Genomic DNA, 17940 nt, shown 5'->3' on the forward strand with positions numbered 1-17940 from the left:
AAATGTGAAAAGAATTGGAAAAAAATAGATACATATACATGTGCAACTGAATCACTTTGCTGTACACCTGAAACTATCACAACATTGTTAATCAACTATGGTCCTATATAAGATAAAAAGTTAAAAAAAATTAGCAACTTCACTCTTTCCTGCTTGTATTTTCATGATTCAGTGTTCAAGAAGAAATAAATATTCTCTGAAATTAACAGCAGTGGATAAACTATAAAGCTCTCAATAACTATAAAAATAAAAATAATATGAAAAGGAAGAGAAACATTTTAATTGTACAGTATTAGCTAGCATTTCAGGGAAAGATTATACGTATCATAGTGAATACTTCAATGTTATCTTGGTACACATGTGCGTATTTTACATTAACCAGAAAAATAAGCACTAGAAACTTTATCTTTAACATCCTCGATTTTAAGAAGCCGATATGCAGCCTGTTTATGTACATTTAAGATCTCTCATTTAGAGTTAAGTGGAAGAAGAAAAGGCGAGACTGTTTTTGCAGACGTTGAGAAGGAATTCATTGCAGGCGATCATCATTTAATATCCATAGTGCTGAATTTTTTTTTTTTTTTTTAGTGCTGACTTTTTGAACAAGTGCTTTCTCTAAATGATAAATCAAATGAGTTGGCACCAACAATAACCTCTTAGAACATGAATGAGAAAAGCAAGAATATTAAAACAATAGAAACATTAACATAAAAAAAATCAGCCATTATAGCAAAGAACAGGAAAGGAAATTGGGGAACTATTTTGAATTTTTTATGGTCGGTGTTAACACAATTTACAGAGGGGACTATTGTGTAAAAAAGCCAAAATACAGATAGAGCTGTAAATATTTACCCATTTAGATGTGCCATGTGGTATATGAGTTGTTGCTATTGCTGTAACTAACAGTTGAAATGAAAGGATAGGAAATTTTGCCATTTAAAATATAGACACCCAAAACAACAATTTTCTTTATACTGTATATCCCATGCTCTCTACAAGTGAGACCACTTTCTGGATTTTGAACAAGTCATACACACAGTTTCCCATCTCTATTTACCCTCTGTTCCCTCCACCTACACTATCTATTTCCATCTCTGTGTATGGAAGGCTTAATTTTCTTTCAGGTTCAGCAGAAATACTAACCTGCTTTCAACACCTTGGTAAGCATGCATCTTTAATTTTTGAACATCTATAGCTTTATATAAAATTTTGGGGTACTTGGCATAAACTCTTCTGTAGAGTTACATAGCATTATGTTTTTAGGTGATGTTATTTCATTTGATCTTCCTTACAATCCACTGGGAAAGTGGGACCAGAAAAAAGAAAATCGAAGCTTCAAAAGATTCAGGCTTCCCAAGACAACCCAGTGTGTGCTGAGGCCAGGACTCTGGCCATGAATGGCTGATTTCCCTAGTATATCATGCTGCATCTCAAAATCTTGCTCTTATCTTTTCTTATAAGGTTGAACGTCATGTGAGGGCAGAAAGAAAACAAAGTTATCTGACTTCTATGAAAATTTCCAAACACTGGCAGGTTTTACACTGATGCATATGTTCCCAAATGTTGCACACACAGAGTTATAAGCATACCAAATTTTATCAATCATTGTTTACATCACGCATGTGTTCAAATCCTGTCATAGTTAATCAAAATTGCATAAAGTGACCCTAGCCTCACTAAATAGACAGGTTGCTAAATTATAAAGGACCTGGGAATGCAGTTAATAGCAAAGCAAAGCTTTTTTGGTAACAAAATTCACTGAGGATTCAGCTGCTAAGTGGGGTCAGTACGGATGCCCCCATAAAAAGAACTCTGTTCCGTCAACATTTTTGTTAGATAGAGATTCTTCTACTGCCAGAGGAAATTGGAATAACTCGATACCTATCCCAGCAGAGTATGTTAACAGAGGGACTTTTAAAATACATTATGCGCTAATATCTGGGGAGTGTCAGAAGCGTTTCTGATTCTGAAATTTCCTCCTTTCTCCTGCCTTCCTCTGCTACAGGGAAGAGTGATACGGAAGTGGCTTTGATCCTCTTTCTTACGTTAATTCTTTTTTTTTTTTTTCCCAAAGCGATATAAGCCTTTTTGTACTCAGCTTTGTTTTATTTTTATTCCTATTATTAAAGTGGTCTTCTGGCTACCAGCTGCTTCTTTTCAGCATTGATGAGGATTTGGCTGTTTTCATTTATTTTTATTTCGGTGGTGGGGAGTCCAGAGTTCAACTGTAGCAAGGGGTCCATCAGACTGTATTTTGTGGGTTGATTATGCATGAGGCAGGCCCTCACCTTGGCTCTGCTTTCAGCTTTATGGGCCTCTTCTTATTGTCTCAGAGCCTGGGGAAAGTTGGATACTCAGTACCTCCCAGAGCGGGTGTACACAGCGGGAGAGACTAAGGCTTTAGGTGAAATTACCAAATCCTGTATTTGTCCACCAGCAGGCAATAAGTGAAGAAGCTTAAGCATTGCATTCCTACTGCCTGAAGCCGGCAGACCCCGCAATCAAACGTGGAGACCGTATTCCAAAACAACTGTACCTGATGACAGCTTATTATGGAAACAGCCAGTTTCACTAAGGATGCTTGCCAATAAAACAAAGTGGAAAACAGGATCTCTTCATAATTTCTGCTCATCGAGCCACAGTTTTGGAGATGAGAGCTGAGCTCTTATTCAGATTTCAAACACCACTTTGTGGACTTAAGGACCGTTGATTCACACAGGGCCCCTGATCGGGGCATCCTCCCCGGGCATCAAGCAGACAGCGAGTCTGCTGCCGGGTACCCTCTTCCAGAGGCCACACCGACAGCCCGAAGATCTAGTTAAGCACAGGTCCGAACGGCAGCGGAGCTAACGGTTCACCTCTTATTCCGGTGTTAAACTTGGGATTGACCATCCTGCAGAATGATTTCATAGACACCTCTGAGTCAATCCTCTCTTTCTAAATCAGAATAACACAGTTACCAGCAGGCTTGACACCAGGGAAACGTTTGTAAAATACCAGCTGGCCTGAGAGATTACACTCACTGGAGGGAATGTAAGTTAATGCTTTCTTGTCACCTCTGGCAGACATTTTCCGTACAGATTTCTTAACCTCGTGGTTAAGAAAATTGGCCGGAGGCAGTCCTGTGTGAAATATGGACAGTCATTTCTCCTGCATTTGCTTGAAAAGGTATTTTCCTTTAAGTAAAACTGGGCAAACAGCTATTCTGATTTTGGCATTCTCAAAAATTTGAAGCAATTTTAAACATCCCTAACTTTTGCATATAGCCTTTGGGCCTGTAGACTTTCTTTTTTTCATTTATTCATTTATTTACTCAGTCAAATTTCAAATATGGATCAGTTATCATTGTATGTGGTGTAACTAGTGGTGGATATATAGCTTTGTACTGAGGAGCTTCAAATAAAAATAGGGAGCTAAGACAGATATAGAGAAAACGATGGGAGAATGATTAAAAAGTGATTCCTACGTAAAGAAAGTTTAAAATATTAGTTAAAAATATCCCCTGCCAGGATAGGTATCGAGTGCTTAGAAAAGGTGCCTAAAAATGTCATAAGGGTAAGACTGATGGAAGGAGATGAAATTTAACCTGATTCTAAATGGACACAGATTACTGGGGAATCTTTTTAGCCAGACAAAAGGAAGGCCATAAGCAAAGGAATGGGAGTGGGAAAAACTGGTATGTGAACATTTGAAAGAAGGAAGATTCATTTGATTAAGAGATAAGCAAGAAGAGGGCTTGCCTGGCGGTGCAGTGGTTAAGAATCTGCCTGCCAATGCAGGGGACACGGGTTCGAGCCCTGATCCGGGAAGATCCCACATGCCGTGGAGCAACTAAGCCCGTGCGCCACAACTACTGAGCCTGCACTCTAGACCCCGTGAGCCACAACTACTGAGCCCATGTGCCACAACTACTGAGCCTGCGCTCTAGAGCCCGCGAGCCACAACATGCCACAACTACTGCAGCCCGCACACCTAGAGCCTGTGCTCCGCAACAAGAGAAGCCACCGCAATGAGAAGCCCGCGCACCACAACAAACACCCAATGCAGCCAAAAATAAAATACTTGAAATAAATAAATTAAAAAAAAAGAGAGAGATAAGCAAGAAGAGATTCCTGAAAAGAATCAAGAAAGTATCATTGGAGAGATCTGTGTAATTGGGTATCTTGATATTATCCCCCTTCTGTGACCAACACATATGGTGTCTATAAGGAATTGTAAATGGATTTCAGTACAAGAGTTAACTTTCATGGCCTTTCACTGCCAAGGACTCTGCACCTGGTTTCATCATGAAAGAGCACAGTTATGGATTGATGATGTCTGCCATGGACAGGGAAAGGCAGCACATACAGCATTTATGTTCCATTATATACATTGGCATTTGATTGTATTCAATATAATTTGTTTTTCATTTGAAGTATAGTTGATTTACAATGATTCTGGTGTACAGCAAAGTGATTCAGTTTTACACACACACACACACACACACACACACACACACATCTATTCTTTTCCCTTATAGGTTTTTATAAGATATTGAGTATAGTTCCCTGTGCTATACAGTAGGTCCTTGTTGTTTACATTTTATATACAGTAGTGTGTATCTGTTAATCCCAAATTCCCAATTTATCCCTCCTCTCCTTTCCCCTTTTGTAACCATAATTTTGTTCTCTATGTCTGTGAGTCTATTTCTGTTTTGTAAATAAGTTCATTTGTACCTTTTTTTTTAGGTACCACATATAAGTGGTATCATATATTTGTCTTTGTCTGACTTACTTCACTTAGTATGATAATCTCTAGTTGCATCTGTGTTGCTGCAAATGGCATTTCATTCTTTATTATGACTGAGTAATATTCCATTGTGTGTCTCTCTCTCTATATTATATATATACATATATATACATATATATATAACATCTTCTTTATCCATTCGTCTGTCGATGGATATTTAGGTTGCTTCCATGTCTTGGCTATTGTAAATAGTGCTGCTGTGAACATTGGGGTGCATGTGTCTTTTCAAATTAGAGTTTTCTCTGATATATGTCCAGGAGTGGGATTGCTGGGTCGTATGGTAATTCTATTTTTAGTTTTTGAAGGAACCTCCATACTGTTCTCCATAGTGGCTGCACCAATTTACGTTCCCACCAACAGTGTAGGAGGGTTTCCTTTTCTCCACATCCCAATACAGCGTTTTAGACATAGTGGGTTTTTTCCCTCCAACTTAAAAAAAAACAAACATATGTAAGTAGGGCTGGTATTTACCAACATGCACTATTACGCTATAACGATATTTATAGCTGGCATCTATTCAGATCAGAGGGGTATCTACTCTCATTGTCCAGTGCCTGTGCCAGTCTTATTATGAAATATTTAATTTCTGAATATTTGTTGGATTTCTCCAAAAAGATTACAAGTCCCTTGGGGCTGGTGAGTACACTATGAAATTCTTATGAATCTTCACAGTACCCAGCTCAGTGATAAGCGTATGGTAGATGCTCCATAAATACTTAGCAAGTGGCGTATAATTAGATAGTAGGAAGTAGACACAGTCTGCCTTGGCAGAATATGACTGTCATTGGTCTCATTTCGCTCTGTAACGAGTAGTTTACCTAGCCTAATGACCTGTGAGGTACTCTGGTTATTTTCACAGCTGCAAAAGTCAGATTAAAGAATAGACCCAGAGAGCTTCCCTGGTGGCGCACTGGTTGAGAGTCCGCCTGCCGATGCAGGGGATACGGGTTCGTGCCCCGGTCTGGGAAGATCCCACATGCCGTGGAGCGGCTGGGCCCGTGAGCCATGGCCGCTGAGCCTGTGCGTCCGGAGCCTGTGCTCCGCAACGGGAGAGGCCACAACAGTGAGAGGCCCGCATACCGCAAAACAAAAACAAAAACAAAAACAAAACCCCAAAACAAAAAGAATAGACCCAGAAATGGTCACAGCCCAACCCTGTGCCATTCATCAACGAAAGAGCGGACACAAGGCCAGTGTCCAGTGTGAAGATGCACCAAAACCCTGTCCTGGTCCCACCTACTGTCAACGTGGTTTGAAAGTGGAGAGCAATTAGATTCTCAGGTGTGTTAGAATATTACTGCCCATCACCCACAAGCTAGACTGAGTTATAGTCTTTGACAGATTCACAAAGGGCTTCAATTAACTCAGACTGAGATTTCCTAAGAGTTCTTCCTTTGATTAGCTTACTGTTTTCCATTAAAACAGATGCCTTTCTGTTTCCTTTTACTCAAGTACCATTTTCCTTTTTAAAAAAATTCAAAACCAACCAAACCATACTTTTCCCATTCTAGAACTACAGGGTAATTCTTGAAATCATTCTATTTCTTCTGGATGTTTGTGTCTTTAGAATATTTTTGAGATGATTAGACCCCCCCTCTGTGGTCATTATTTAGCAAACTCTCCATTATTCCTTGTCTATATTTTTCTTAAAGTCAGTCCCTTCAGCCTTTAATCATTTGTCTCGAATTTTTCTGAACCTGTTCCAATTCTTCAAACTGTATATGGAGTTAAGGTCACTACACTGAACCCCAGTTCTTTAAAAGAAAAAAAATCCCTTTCTTTTTCATTGTTCTGGGAAATCATGCATCATCTGTTGTCCAGGGTCATGTGGTCAAGTTAGTGTTATCCTGTATCTATGATTAGGAGCCTGACATGTCATAAGACACGTACCAGGAGATGTTGTGAAATGTTACTTATATGGACCATGCAGAATTTGACTTTGTGGTTATTGAGACTTAGGGTGGGCAAGTATGCCTGTGCATTATTATGATACTTTTATCAAGTAAATTAACAGCAGAAAGAAGTTAAAGGGAAAATAAAGTACTTAAGGAAAATAAAAGATTTCAAAACTTGATACAATACACACACTGTTTGCATGTAAATGCTGGTTTGAATATTAATTCTTTTAGGTAAAATTTTATTCAATGTTAACTTAAATTGTAATTTGCCTATAAGCAATAACATTGCATGTCCTTAAGTATTAGCTAATTTGGACTTGCTGCTGGTTTAGGGGTGATTTTTTCCCCCATTAGTATGCATTCTCGAAGTTGATTGTCATCTAATCTTTTTAACTGAGAAGGGCCAACGGAGGTATTGATACCTTTCTGTGAAGTTCTCAGGAAAACTTCGTGAGAAATCCCCAGCACAGAGTAGGCACTCGGAAACATCAACTCCTTTTCCCGAATAACCACTTCTTTTTATAAATCTGGATACAAAATCCAGAGCAGTTAGGTGAGTGTCTTGAACCAGTAATGGATGGACCAAATCTGAATCCAAGTCTTCTAACTCCTGGTCCAGCGCTGCTTCTGCTGTATGCCCTGCTTCTGTGTCCCAGATATAAAAGGCAAGCAAACCACCAGGACTAAAGTGTTGCTCTCTGTTCTCTGCCTTTTTCCTGTTTTTTTGTTTTTTTTTTTTTTTTAGTTGCTTCCTTCCTATAGAGGAGGGTCTGGAACTCCGGTCTGATAGCCTAGAACAGGACAGCTGCTGATTCCAAGGGAACCATCTTAGCAGTGACAGCCATGTCCTCCCAAGAACCAACAGCAGAACTCGGTAGCCTGAGAGTGTGATAAGCAAGCAGCTGTAAGATGGGATACAAAGACTGAAGGAAGTGACATCATAATTCATGGATTTGCCATGCTCTCCTCTACTCTGTGACACATAGAAATTGTAAAAGAGCTCGAAGAGAAATATCATATGTTATATATTCATTAACATATTTGAAAAGTAAAGTAATATTCAGAATTCTTCTCCAGTCTTATGAGAGTCCCTTGAAGTAATGGGCCTCCTTTATTGCTAGGAATTACTGGGTTAGAATTTGGTAGAGTTGGGCTCAAAAAGAAAAATGAGGTCAAGTCATTTAGAATACTCCACTGCCACAAGAAGGAACTTTATTAAAGCATTATAAGGTATAATAGTTCCTCTAAAACTATACATTTTTAGATAATTGCACAATCAGAGAAAATTCAGTTGGTCAAGTTATGGTAGTACTCTTCAGTGTTTTATAATACATTTACATTTTAGCCAACATCCTGCAGAAAATTAGTACTATTTGGAAATAACAGAAAGCTTAACTTGTACAAAAAGAGAATGTTTATTATAAGATAAAGGAGTGTCTTATGGGACTGGAGATAAGCCCACAGAAAAGAATTACAACCATGGTCGAATGCACAGGGGTCCTGTATTAACCTGGACAGGCTGTTATTTTAGCTCCTGTCTCCTAATACAAAAATCTAAAAACTGGACAATTAACTGTCATTATGATTTTAGATTTGCTTTATCTGAATCTGTGATGGCTATTTAATAAACACTGGCTTAAGCACTTCAGCTTTTACTTTTTCCCGCTGTTAAGTATTTAATGATCTGTAAATAAGCACTTGAGAAAACGCTACCTAAAGGGACCCTGTGCTCTTTTACAACATGAAAAAGCTTTGTGTAATGTGAATGATTCGCCCTCTGATTTGTATGTTTGCTCATAAGATGTTTAGGCCCACGTGGTAAGCACCCTGCCCAATAACGTAAGAGGCTTGTTCCATGCAAAGAGATGTCACATTCTCCTATAGAAAAGTGTTGCTTTCTCCACCTCCCCAGGAATGGTCCTCTGGTCTTTTCTGGAGAGAGCATCTAGCAAGCTCAAACCAGGATCCAGGGCTGTGGGAAACCTAGACATTTTTCTTTACCTCATTCTTTACCTCATTTACATACTGACTTCCTCTGCTGCCCAGACCAATGGCTTCTCCATTCAAGAGACCAGTTATACCAAGTCCAGAATGAAATCTATTAGTTCGAATTCCAAATCCCTGGGAATTGTCTTAGGGAGAGGGTGGGAGGGTGGTGATATTGAGAACATTTACCAGGAGAAGACAGCTGGGGCAGATGGGCCAGTAGGGTCCACCATAGAAGGCTGGGCTTGGATGCGGGCCAAGGTTTGGAGATGACCTAATCTGGTTCTTCTAGGACAGTCTTTCTCAACTGCGTACTCACCCTCAGGTGTCTTTATGACAGTGGAGTTTGAGAATCTCAACTTTTTAAAGTCCTTTCCTGGTGATTCCTATGCACTCTGAAGTTTGGCACTGTTACAGAATATAGTCTTGAAAAGTTTCTGTGAAAAGACAGAATTTTAAATTAAGCATCTCAAGCAAGAGGTCTAAGGCATTTGTCATAGCATTAGTATTACTCCCGGGCCAACGTCCGTCTCACTGGGTTCTGTATCTCCCAGTTCTGTGAGATCAGTAGCATATACTAGAGCCGTGGGAGGTTCCAAAGGCCTTGATGGGCATGGCCAGTGGTTCCTGGAAGATTTTCAGTCAGCTGGTAAGAAATTATTGAGTGCAGGTGGTGGCTAAATTCTGTATTTTTATTGTTTATAGGTTCTAGTCGAATGGATTTTTAAAAAACGTATTATTTGGAGTCATAGCAGAAGTTTATTCTTAAGGGTATGCCCATCAATGGTTATGAAATTAGGAAGATTGTTTAATATCACTTGTCTTTATTGGGAACTGTTAGCAAAGTAAAAATACAATAACACTTCTGACCTTCTCCCCTCAACCAGAAGAGCGAACAAACAAGGAAAATTTATCACTTTATTAGAAACTAGAAAAGAAATGGTACCTAATTTAGAGCACCTACTATTTGCCAGACACTGCTAGGGTGTATTGTGTGCATTATTACATTTAACCCTCATAACTCAATGAGGTAACTATTATTATTTCTTACTTCAGCAAAAAAGGGTGAAACTTGTGAGATTAGTCTCAAAAAATACAGAAGGCATTAGGGCTGGGCACTGAATCTAGTTTGGAATAATTCCAATGCCTGAGCCTTTTATGTCATATAATGTCAACATAACAGAAGAAGCTATGGGTAAAAATGAACCCTCCTTGTTTCTAGTCAAACCCTGTCATTCTTCAAGGAGCAGCCCCAATCCCACCACTTCATGCAGCCCTTCCCTGGCATTCCTTAGAGTTTTTTTCTTGGCACAAGTCATTTAATACTTATAAACATATTTTTATCATTTTTTTCACATTCTAGTATTTCTGAAATTGGGATGGAGGCATCTTGCCAGGGGTAGAGGACCATAGTTTGCCAGTGCTTTTTTTCTTCTTTCTTAATGATACATAAAATTAAGGTACCTCTTAAACTTGATGGCATCTTAGACTCAATGAAATGTGGTAGATGTTGCTTTGATATTTAACGGTCTGGACGTGTCATATTGAGGTTATGTAAAAATAGTATAACCATAGCATAAATAACTATGGCAGAACTAGTGCTCGCAAACATCCACATGCTTCCCTACTTCCAGCAGCTTCCCTGAAATCCAGTTGGGCCCGTGTGACCAAATCTGGCCAGTGGATCCTGAACAGTGACACGTCTCACCCCAGGCCAAAGCAGTTAAGTGCTGGTGTGCTTCTTCTATCTCTCTGTCCCTGCCACAGCAAACTTAGGAGCCAGTAGATATTCAACACTTATTTAACAGATTTACGGTAATATATACTCACGTGATAAGTGGACCATGAAGTCTGCTTCTGCTGAGATTCTACTAAGTGAAGACCCATTACTTTGTATACCTGACATTTTAAGTAGCAGCCCTGGGGTGCGGCCCCTTGTTCCTTTTCCTCTCCACGAACTTCATTATCGGTGCGCTCAGCTAAACTTCTACAGGCAACATTCCTTTATAATAAAAGGGTCTGGGGATGGGGGGAGAAATAGCCTTAGAAAGAGGAATGCAGGAATAAAGCATTGGATTTCTAGTACCTAAAGTAAAGTTCAAACTGTAAGGCTCTTCCTCCAAACTGGAAATATTTTCAGCCTAGGCCCACTTGCTTCCTGAGAAGACTTCAGGACTGACAAATCTCTAGAACAAGATAACTCTCCAGTACGCATCCTTTTCAGAATGCAATGCTGAATTTACTTTTTGTATTGTCTCAGGACAATCCTGTCTGTGAATATGCCTCACGGTATCAACCTGGATTTCCTGGATCTGAAAAAAGTGAAGAGAAAGACTATTTGCTTTTATATAATCAGATTCTCTGGAATTTAATCCTATATCCTATTTATGGCTGAGCCAGCCATTCAAAATTAAAACGAACCTTTCATCCATGTGTATCATAAATGGGCATTTATCAGGATTATTTGATTTTGCAATCCATCTGAATATGTAACCTGAATTTGTTTTCTTTCCGTTTCACTATGTAATTACCATGCAACAATAACAAAAGTGACATGTTTGAAGAACAGATAAAATGCTGTAAATTGGCCAGTAATGGCGATATTTCATCTTCTGAAAAACCCATTTATTCTCTCTCTCAACAAATCAAGGCATTGTCAGCCCATCCTCTTCGCGTGGCCAGAGGGGCTCCACCAATTTCTAGATGTAAGTGAGTCCTGGAATGCAGATGAGGGCGACTAACCAAGGCTTTCAGCGCAGGCAGCTGGTTTTTGCTTGCCTCAATTTCTAAATCATCCATAATGGGGCCAAGACCTCCCAAGCACTAAAAAGAGCGAGCTGACATGCTGGACAAACTGTTAATTTTTTCCTGAAGAAGCTGCTATATTGCACATCTGTCACTGCGGCGCGCACACAGCGCACACAATTACTCAGTGAGCCGGGGCGGGGGGAAGAATCTGCTGCTTGTTTCTAGCTGAGTTGTTAAGGGACATAATGGAGAAACACAACGGGACAGGAGTCAGATCACGCGGGTTTCCTGTGTGCTCGCGATTGTTGCCTCGTTTTGGAAGGCTGTCCCGTGATATTAAAATGGGGGAAGTAGACAAACATGTGTGGAAAGAAATCAGGAGTGATGCAATTAAAGGTGAGGTGTATAAAGATGCGGGAGGGGCACGAACCAAAGCCTTACAGATTCCGGACCACACTGCTGACTGTTGAGAGCCTACAGACACGATGGTCGTTGTTTTACAAGTATTGTGGTTTTGTAGTTGAAATTTCACAATTTTAATGTGCGCTGTAAAGTGCTTCACGTGCACTTAAACAATTGTTTTGTAAACTCTGTACCTCCTACCTGCAACGTGGATTATCTATAGTTTCCATAATCAATTATAGCCATCAACAAAGAACTTTAGAATTAGATTAGCCACACAGGTATCTAATGGAACCTTAATTCCACGCCCACCTCCCCAACTCATTTGCTCATCAAAACTATAAAATTCTGGCGTTTGAAGAAATTCACTTCAATAGCGATATAAGAATTTGTATATATAAGTATATATATATATATACATACTTATATATATAAAAATATATGTATTAAATATATAATGAACTCACATACTACTTTAAGTACATAATGAGCTTGTATATTATTTCTCATCCTTTCTGCTTTTATTAAAGAATGCTGCCTTTAGGAAGAAATAAACATTTCCTTGAAATTTAATAGGAAGATGAAAACAGGTAGAAAATAGGTTTGATTGTTCTTTTTGCTTGGGATGCTATCATAATACAGTCTTGTCTTTACCATCTTAGAGCTGAAACATCAAGTATTATACACAGATTTAAAATGCTAGTAATTTATTTTGAGTATTCAAACTAAGAAAAAAAAACAACTAAAGAAACACAAAAATTGCCTTCAATTGTTACCTAACTTCATCCTCGAAAGATTAAAGAGTAAACACGGGGCATTCTGATACTGCAACAGGAATGAGGTCGGTGAATCTGAGAATGATTTAAACTCTCTGACAATTCAAAGACAGAAGACGACTCTAATGTACAGATAAAACCCAAAGTGGCGATAGTAGATCATACTCCGGTAGTTAATGGCATTGACTCGCTAGAGACAAATATGGATCTACTTAAAATGTCAGGTGTGTAAAGTAATAAGTCTTCGCCTAGTAGGAACCCAACAGAAGGAGGCTTCATGGTCCACTTGTCAGTTGAGTATATATATTACTGCAAGCCTGTTAAATAAATGAGTATTTAATACCTATTGGATTAAAAAGAAATCCACATACTCTAGCAACTCACAACTCAGTTTTTTGGGAGAAAAGAAAATTTTATCAACATAGTGAGATGCTTTCCTACAGCCAACGGAACTCAACGTTTTAATGAGTATTATAAAATATTTTAAAAATCCAGGCAGGTTTCTGAGAGGTGCAATTTCCCAGAAGGAAATGGAGGGACTGTAACACATATGGTCCTGATGGATATTTCAAGTGTCACAGAGAATTTGCACTCGCTACTTTAGAATCAGAATCTCTGAGTGGAAAGAGACCCTAAGCCGGTTAGTCTAGCCCAGTTTCAGAGGAAACAAACAAAGCCAGGGAAACGTAGTAGAACAGGTCACAACCAGCTGTGAATAAATGAAATCAAATATATTTACCAATTTTTTTTCTCTAAAATTTTTTGGAAAATGTTGACATTTTCCAGGGCTTAAAGATTAACAATGAATTTAACTGCACTGTTTGATGTTGTCAATGGGTAGTAATTAAAAAAAAAATTAAAGTCCTTTCAACTCTATTTTTTTATTACTTTTAGAAGGAAACATTTAAAGCACAAAGACAATGACTGCTTATAAATAACATTCTCAAACATTGTGTTTATTCTTTCATTCTTTGTTGTACTATTAATATACCTTTCTACTAAAAGAAAAAAGAATCCAAAATATTCTTTGCTAAACAACTTAATTTTACAATACCAATTTAGGTCACTTTTTTTTTTTTTTAGAAAGACAGTACAGGAGGACATGGTTTTAAAAGGCATGTCAACAGTGATTTTTCTCTTTCATGAAATATCTGCTCAAAATGAAAATATATTGAAGAGAAGCAATTGTCAGTTCAATTAATTGCAAGAATATCAATTCACAATGCTAAAATAAGAATATTAATAAAATGCAATTATTTTGCCATCATGTCTGTATATGGCACACATATGTGCCCTGTAAACATACCTATATGTATACATTAGGCATATCTTTAACCCTACTTGTCTTAACTTCTGTTTGATAGCAACAGTGTGTGTTATAAAATCTATGTTTTAAAATGCTGAGACCAATTAATTGGTAAATTTTAGTTAGCAATGGATTTTCTTTTAAAGGGGTACCATATAATTAAAAAATAAAAGCAAATAAATTTGAGGGGGGAACATAGCCTTAAAAATTGTATTTGGGGAGAAAGAAGGAAAAAAGGAGGAAGGAGGGAGGGAAGGAAGGAAGGAGGGAAGGAAGGAAGGAAGGAAGGAAGGAAGGAAGGAAGGAAGGAAATGACCCCAACACACAATCTGATTAATATCAAGTATAACACCTATATAAAGGCAAAAAGTTGAAGTGCTAATGTAGCCACACTCACCCTCTCTCGGCTACTGCTGGGACTGGATAATTTGGATAGTAGTGGAAGAGACCAATGTACTCTGTAAAATTTTTAGTACAAGCAATTAATTTGATATGAAGCTTTAGATACTGTAGAAGAGTTGGCTTTATGAAGAAGGGAAAAATCTAACCACCTTTTTAAGGAGATATGATTGATACATTCTAAAGGATGAATTCCTTTGCATGCTTTGGGTTCTATGGGCATAGGAACCGGTAAAAATTAACTATAACTCTCTATAAAACATAAATTAGTGAACTTCATATCTTAAAAGGTATTCGACTTACATTACAAATTGCATTTTTCAATTGGGTTTATTTCTCCGATTCAGTTCAGGTCCAAGCAGAACTTCATGTGTGCATTGATTTTTCTTAAATTTCACTGAAAGGTGAAGGGATGTATGTGCTCCTGGTACATGTCTGTGTGAGAGCAGGGGGGATGCTTGGGATGTTGCCACCTCTCTGCTTTGAGTACTGATTCACATATTCTGTATAGTTAAACACTTCCATAGGATAAGAGATGTTTGAAATCCTCTGTGAGTCACAGAGAGGGCACTAGATGTCAAGATGGAGACCTTTCTTCTATCAGGGGAAAATATAAAGATGAATTGTTTTGGGGGGCTGAGTTAGAGAGCACCCAAGCTCAGTGATATCTTAGAGAAGGTTTGCTTCAGAAGGTTGGTACCTGTCCAGGAGGACAAGAAAAAGTTTTGATACAGCTGCAATATTTAGTTAAGGAGTTGCCCCGTGCCAGCTGGTATATATGGTCTGTCCTTCTTCACCGTGAGGGTTAGAACTTGGTAAAGTGAAAAAGAACGGTCAAGTCCTTAGGAATTTAGGATCAGTCAGTCTCACAATAATCTCATTGTGTGTTATCAGTGGCTCCACATTTGGCTTTTCAAAATTCTAGGATTTTAGAAGATCTTCGGGCAATGGAATTAAACAAACAAACAAACAAATGAAAAGAAACTTCTGAACAGATCCTAGAGCACTGTATACTACCATAAAGAAGTTTTAAACTGGAATATAGACAATTTTACCCCTTACATAGATAGAATGAGTAGTCAACAAAAACCTTTTTTGAAAAATGGCGAATTTCCAGGTAACAAACTTGTAGAAAAGAATCATACAACAAGGTTACTTTATCCAATAAGAATGCTCACCTGATAGCCTAAGAAGAGCATAAGAGCAACTCACCTGGTAGTCTATAGTCCTCTAACCAACTTGTCCTTTTACCACGATACTCCTAGGGAAGAAGATAATTCTTAAAAGGAACGCGTCCTTAAAAGGAAATCTGGCAAGCCATGAGGCCTTTCCAATAGCAGGCTGAACTTCCTCTCCCTAACTGGCAGTATTTTCTTTAGGGGACCACCTGGGACAGGTCTATTACATGCACAAACCTCCTCTCCCCCCTTTAAAAAACTCTTGGGGGATTGACAAATTTCCAAAAACCTATTAGACAGGAGCCCAGAGGAATTTTTATCACAGTAAAACTACTCTGTATGAGACCATAATGGTGCAGACATGTCATTATACGTTTGTCCAAGCCCATAGAGTGTTCAATACCAAAAGTGAACTGTAATACTAACTGTGGACTTCGGGTGATTTTGATGTGTCAGCGTAGGTTCATCAATTTTAACAGCGTCCCACTCTGGTGAGGGAAGGTGGTAACAGGGGAGGCTGTGCATGCGTGGGAGCAGGGGATTTATGAGAAATCTCTGTACCTTCCCCATAATTTTGCTGTGAACCTAAAACTACTCTAGAAAAATAAAGGGTTAAAAAAATAACATTAGAAGGGTGAGTCACGTGAGTTATCTTGGCCTTCACTCAACCAACAAAGGCCATTATAATGAAGTCCTTAATAATGAAGATAACTAGTCAACATCTAAACTAAGAGCAATTTAGAATCTCTGACGTTAGGACGCAGATGATTCAGCTATAACAATACGAGGCACAAAGTAAAAATGACTTGTTTTGCTTGGTTTGAAGGTAACTGCTTAGATGTTAGAAAGGGCAAATCAGTACCATTCATTTTTTGTTCACCTTGTATATGGGTTGGACCATTGCCAGAAATCTGAATTCTTGGGAGAGCCACTTAAATCTTCGAATAAATTGAGTCGATATTCTAACTTACTCTGATGGTTAAAATTTAAAATCAGTTTACTACAGTTGAGTTGATCTTAAAAAAATATCAACCTTTGGGAAGAAAGAGGTAGAAGGAAGTCTAGATTAATGGAATTTACAGTTCAGTCGTGGTGAATTTAAAAAATATTTTCCTTTCCATAATTATTTTATGTTCTAAATGAGGTAAAATTTATAAAATCTGCATTAAAGTCATGTTGAGGGCACTCTGGTGATCACAACGATGAGGTTTATTTTTGTCGACATGTCAGAGGGAAACATTAATTGCTGTTTGTCAACTGTGAACTTCATACTACACTGTCCAAGGATAGACAATGGGTGTCACCCTGTTAGAGAATCCTAACAAAAAAGCCATATTCAAGGAATATGAAATTGGCCAGCCTTTCAAACAAAGATGTGCTTAGGACTTCCCTGATGTGATGATAGGTGTTTTCGGTTACAACAGACAGGGCTGATGTGAAACACAACCCTTTCCGGCTAATCCCATTTTAGAAACATGTGGGCGTGCTCAGTTGCCAGGGCATGGAGCACACACATGAATGAATCAAGCTAAAGCATTAGAAATTACTGACATACAAGATCAAAATAAATAAGACAAATTGAGCTGTTCTTTACACCTAGAATGTAAATTGCTGAACATTTTTAAAAGGTAAAGGTGTTTAGCACCATGAATTGTGATGAAATCCCATTTCTATCATTGTGGCAGAACCGTACGCAGCTAGGAAGCTAGAGTGACAAGTTTGAGGCTTTGATGTTAGATTTCGGCTTCAAAAATAGAAGCTATGTTGTAATTTTAGAACAATGGGATACATAGCGCAAATGCAACTGGTAAAACATCTCTTCTTTGCTTTTCTTCTTAGGCGGATTTTCCTGAATTGGAGGCAGTGGCTGTGGGGATGCTTTTTGGTAGAGGAAATCCAAGTCCTAATCCTTTTGGCCTCTGCATGGCTTGAATCGGCTCAGCGATCCCCTTGCCATCTCGTCCGAGACCTGACCCAGGTGTCCAGCCCATATTCTGGAGCATTCGATTTCCAATGTTGTTTTCTAGGATTGGCTGGGCGTTTTCTCCTACAAATCCTGAAATTAGAAAATGACAAAAAAAAAAAACAACCCCCCAAACCACTGTTATTTATGAACACAAGTGAAGAGCCTCTTAGGCTAAGAAAACCACATGTTCCTAAGTTTTTCTTTCAACCAGGTACCCGGGAGGGTTGTTGATTCACCTTTGGATAAGGAGATTGCTGTAGTAGAGGGATCAATGAAAAAAGGGCCTTGGTTAGTTTCAGCTCTACCACTTAGTAGCTGATTAAGTTACTTAACTCTTTGGGGCGTCTGACTTCTCATCTGTAAAACAGGCATAACACAAAGCCATCAAAACTCAACTACCAGGTCATATCTTGTGGTTACTCTTCCTTGACAATTAAAGAAGTGATCATCAAGCAACTAACATTAGAGACTGTGCAGGAAGAAAAGGGGTGAA

The 17940-nt window shown here is 38.6% G+C and overlaps 1 protein-coding gene across 8 annotated transcripts in view; it reads right to left on the reverse strand.

The window, feature by feature from the left end:
* Positions 1 to 17940, reverse strand: part of GPATCH2 (G-patch domain containing 2) — a 187991-nt gene that overhangs the window by 6296 nt on the left and 163755 nt on the right. For 3 of the 8 annotated variants that reach the window (XM_022579237.3, XM_089906852.1, XM_022579236.2), the window contains one exon: positions 5 to 17537. The exons of 1 other annotated variant lie outside the window; for it this stretch is intronic. In XM_022579237.3, the coding sequence (XP_022434945.1) occupies positions 17317 to 17537 (221 nt within the window). In that variant the 3' untranslated portion in view covers positions 5 to 17316. Of the gene's footprint in view, positions 1 to 4; positions 17538 to 17940 lie in introns of those variants that run through there. 4 more of the 8 variants (XR_002645345.3, XR_016392015.1, XR_002645344.3 and 1 more) reach the window with 4 other exon arrangements.

This window comes from Delphinapterus leucas, chromosome 1, assembly GCF_059928025.1.
Source record: "Delphinapterus leucas isolate spDelLeu-1000000601 "Yukka" chromosome 1, BTC_Dleu_Yukka2, whole genome shotgun sequence".
Classification (NCBI taxonomy): Eukaryota; Metazoa; Chordata; class Mammalia; order Artiodactyla; family Monodontidae; genus Delphinapterus; species Delphinapterus leucas.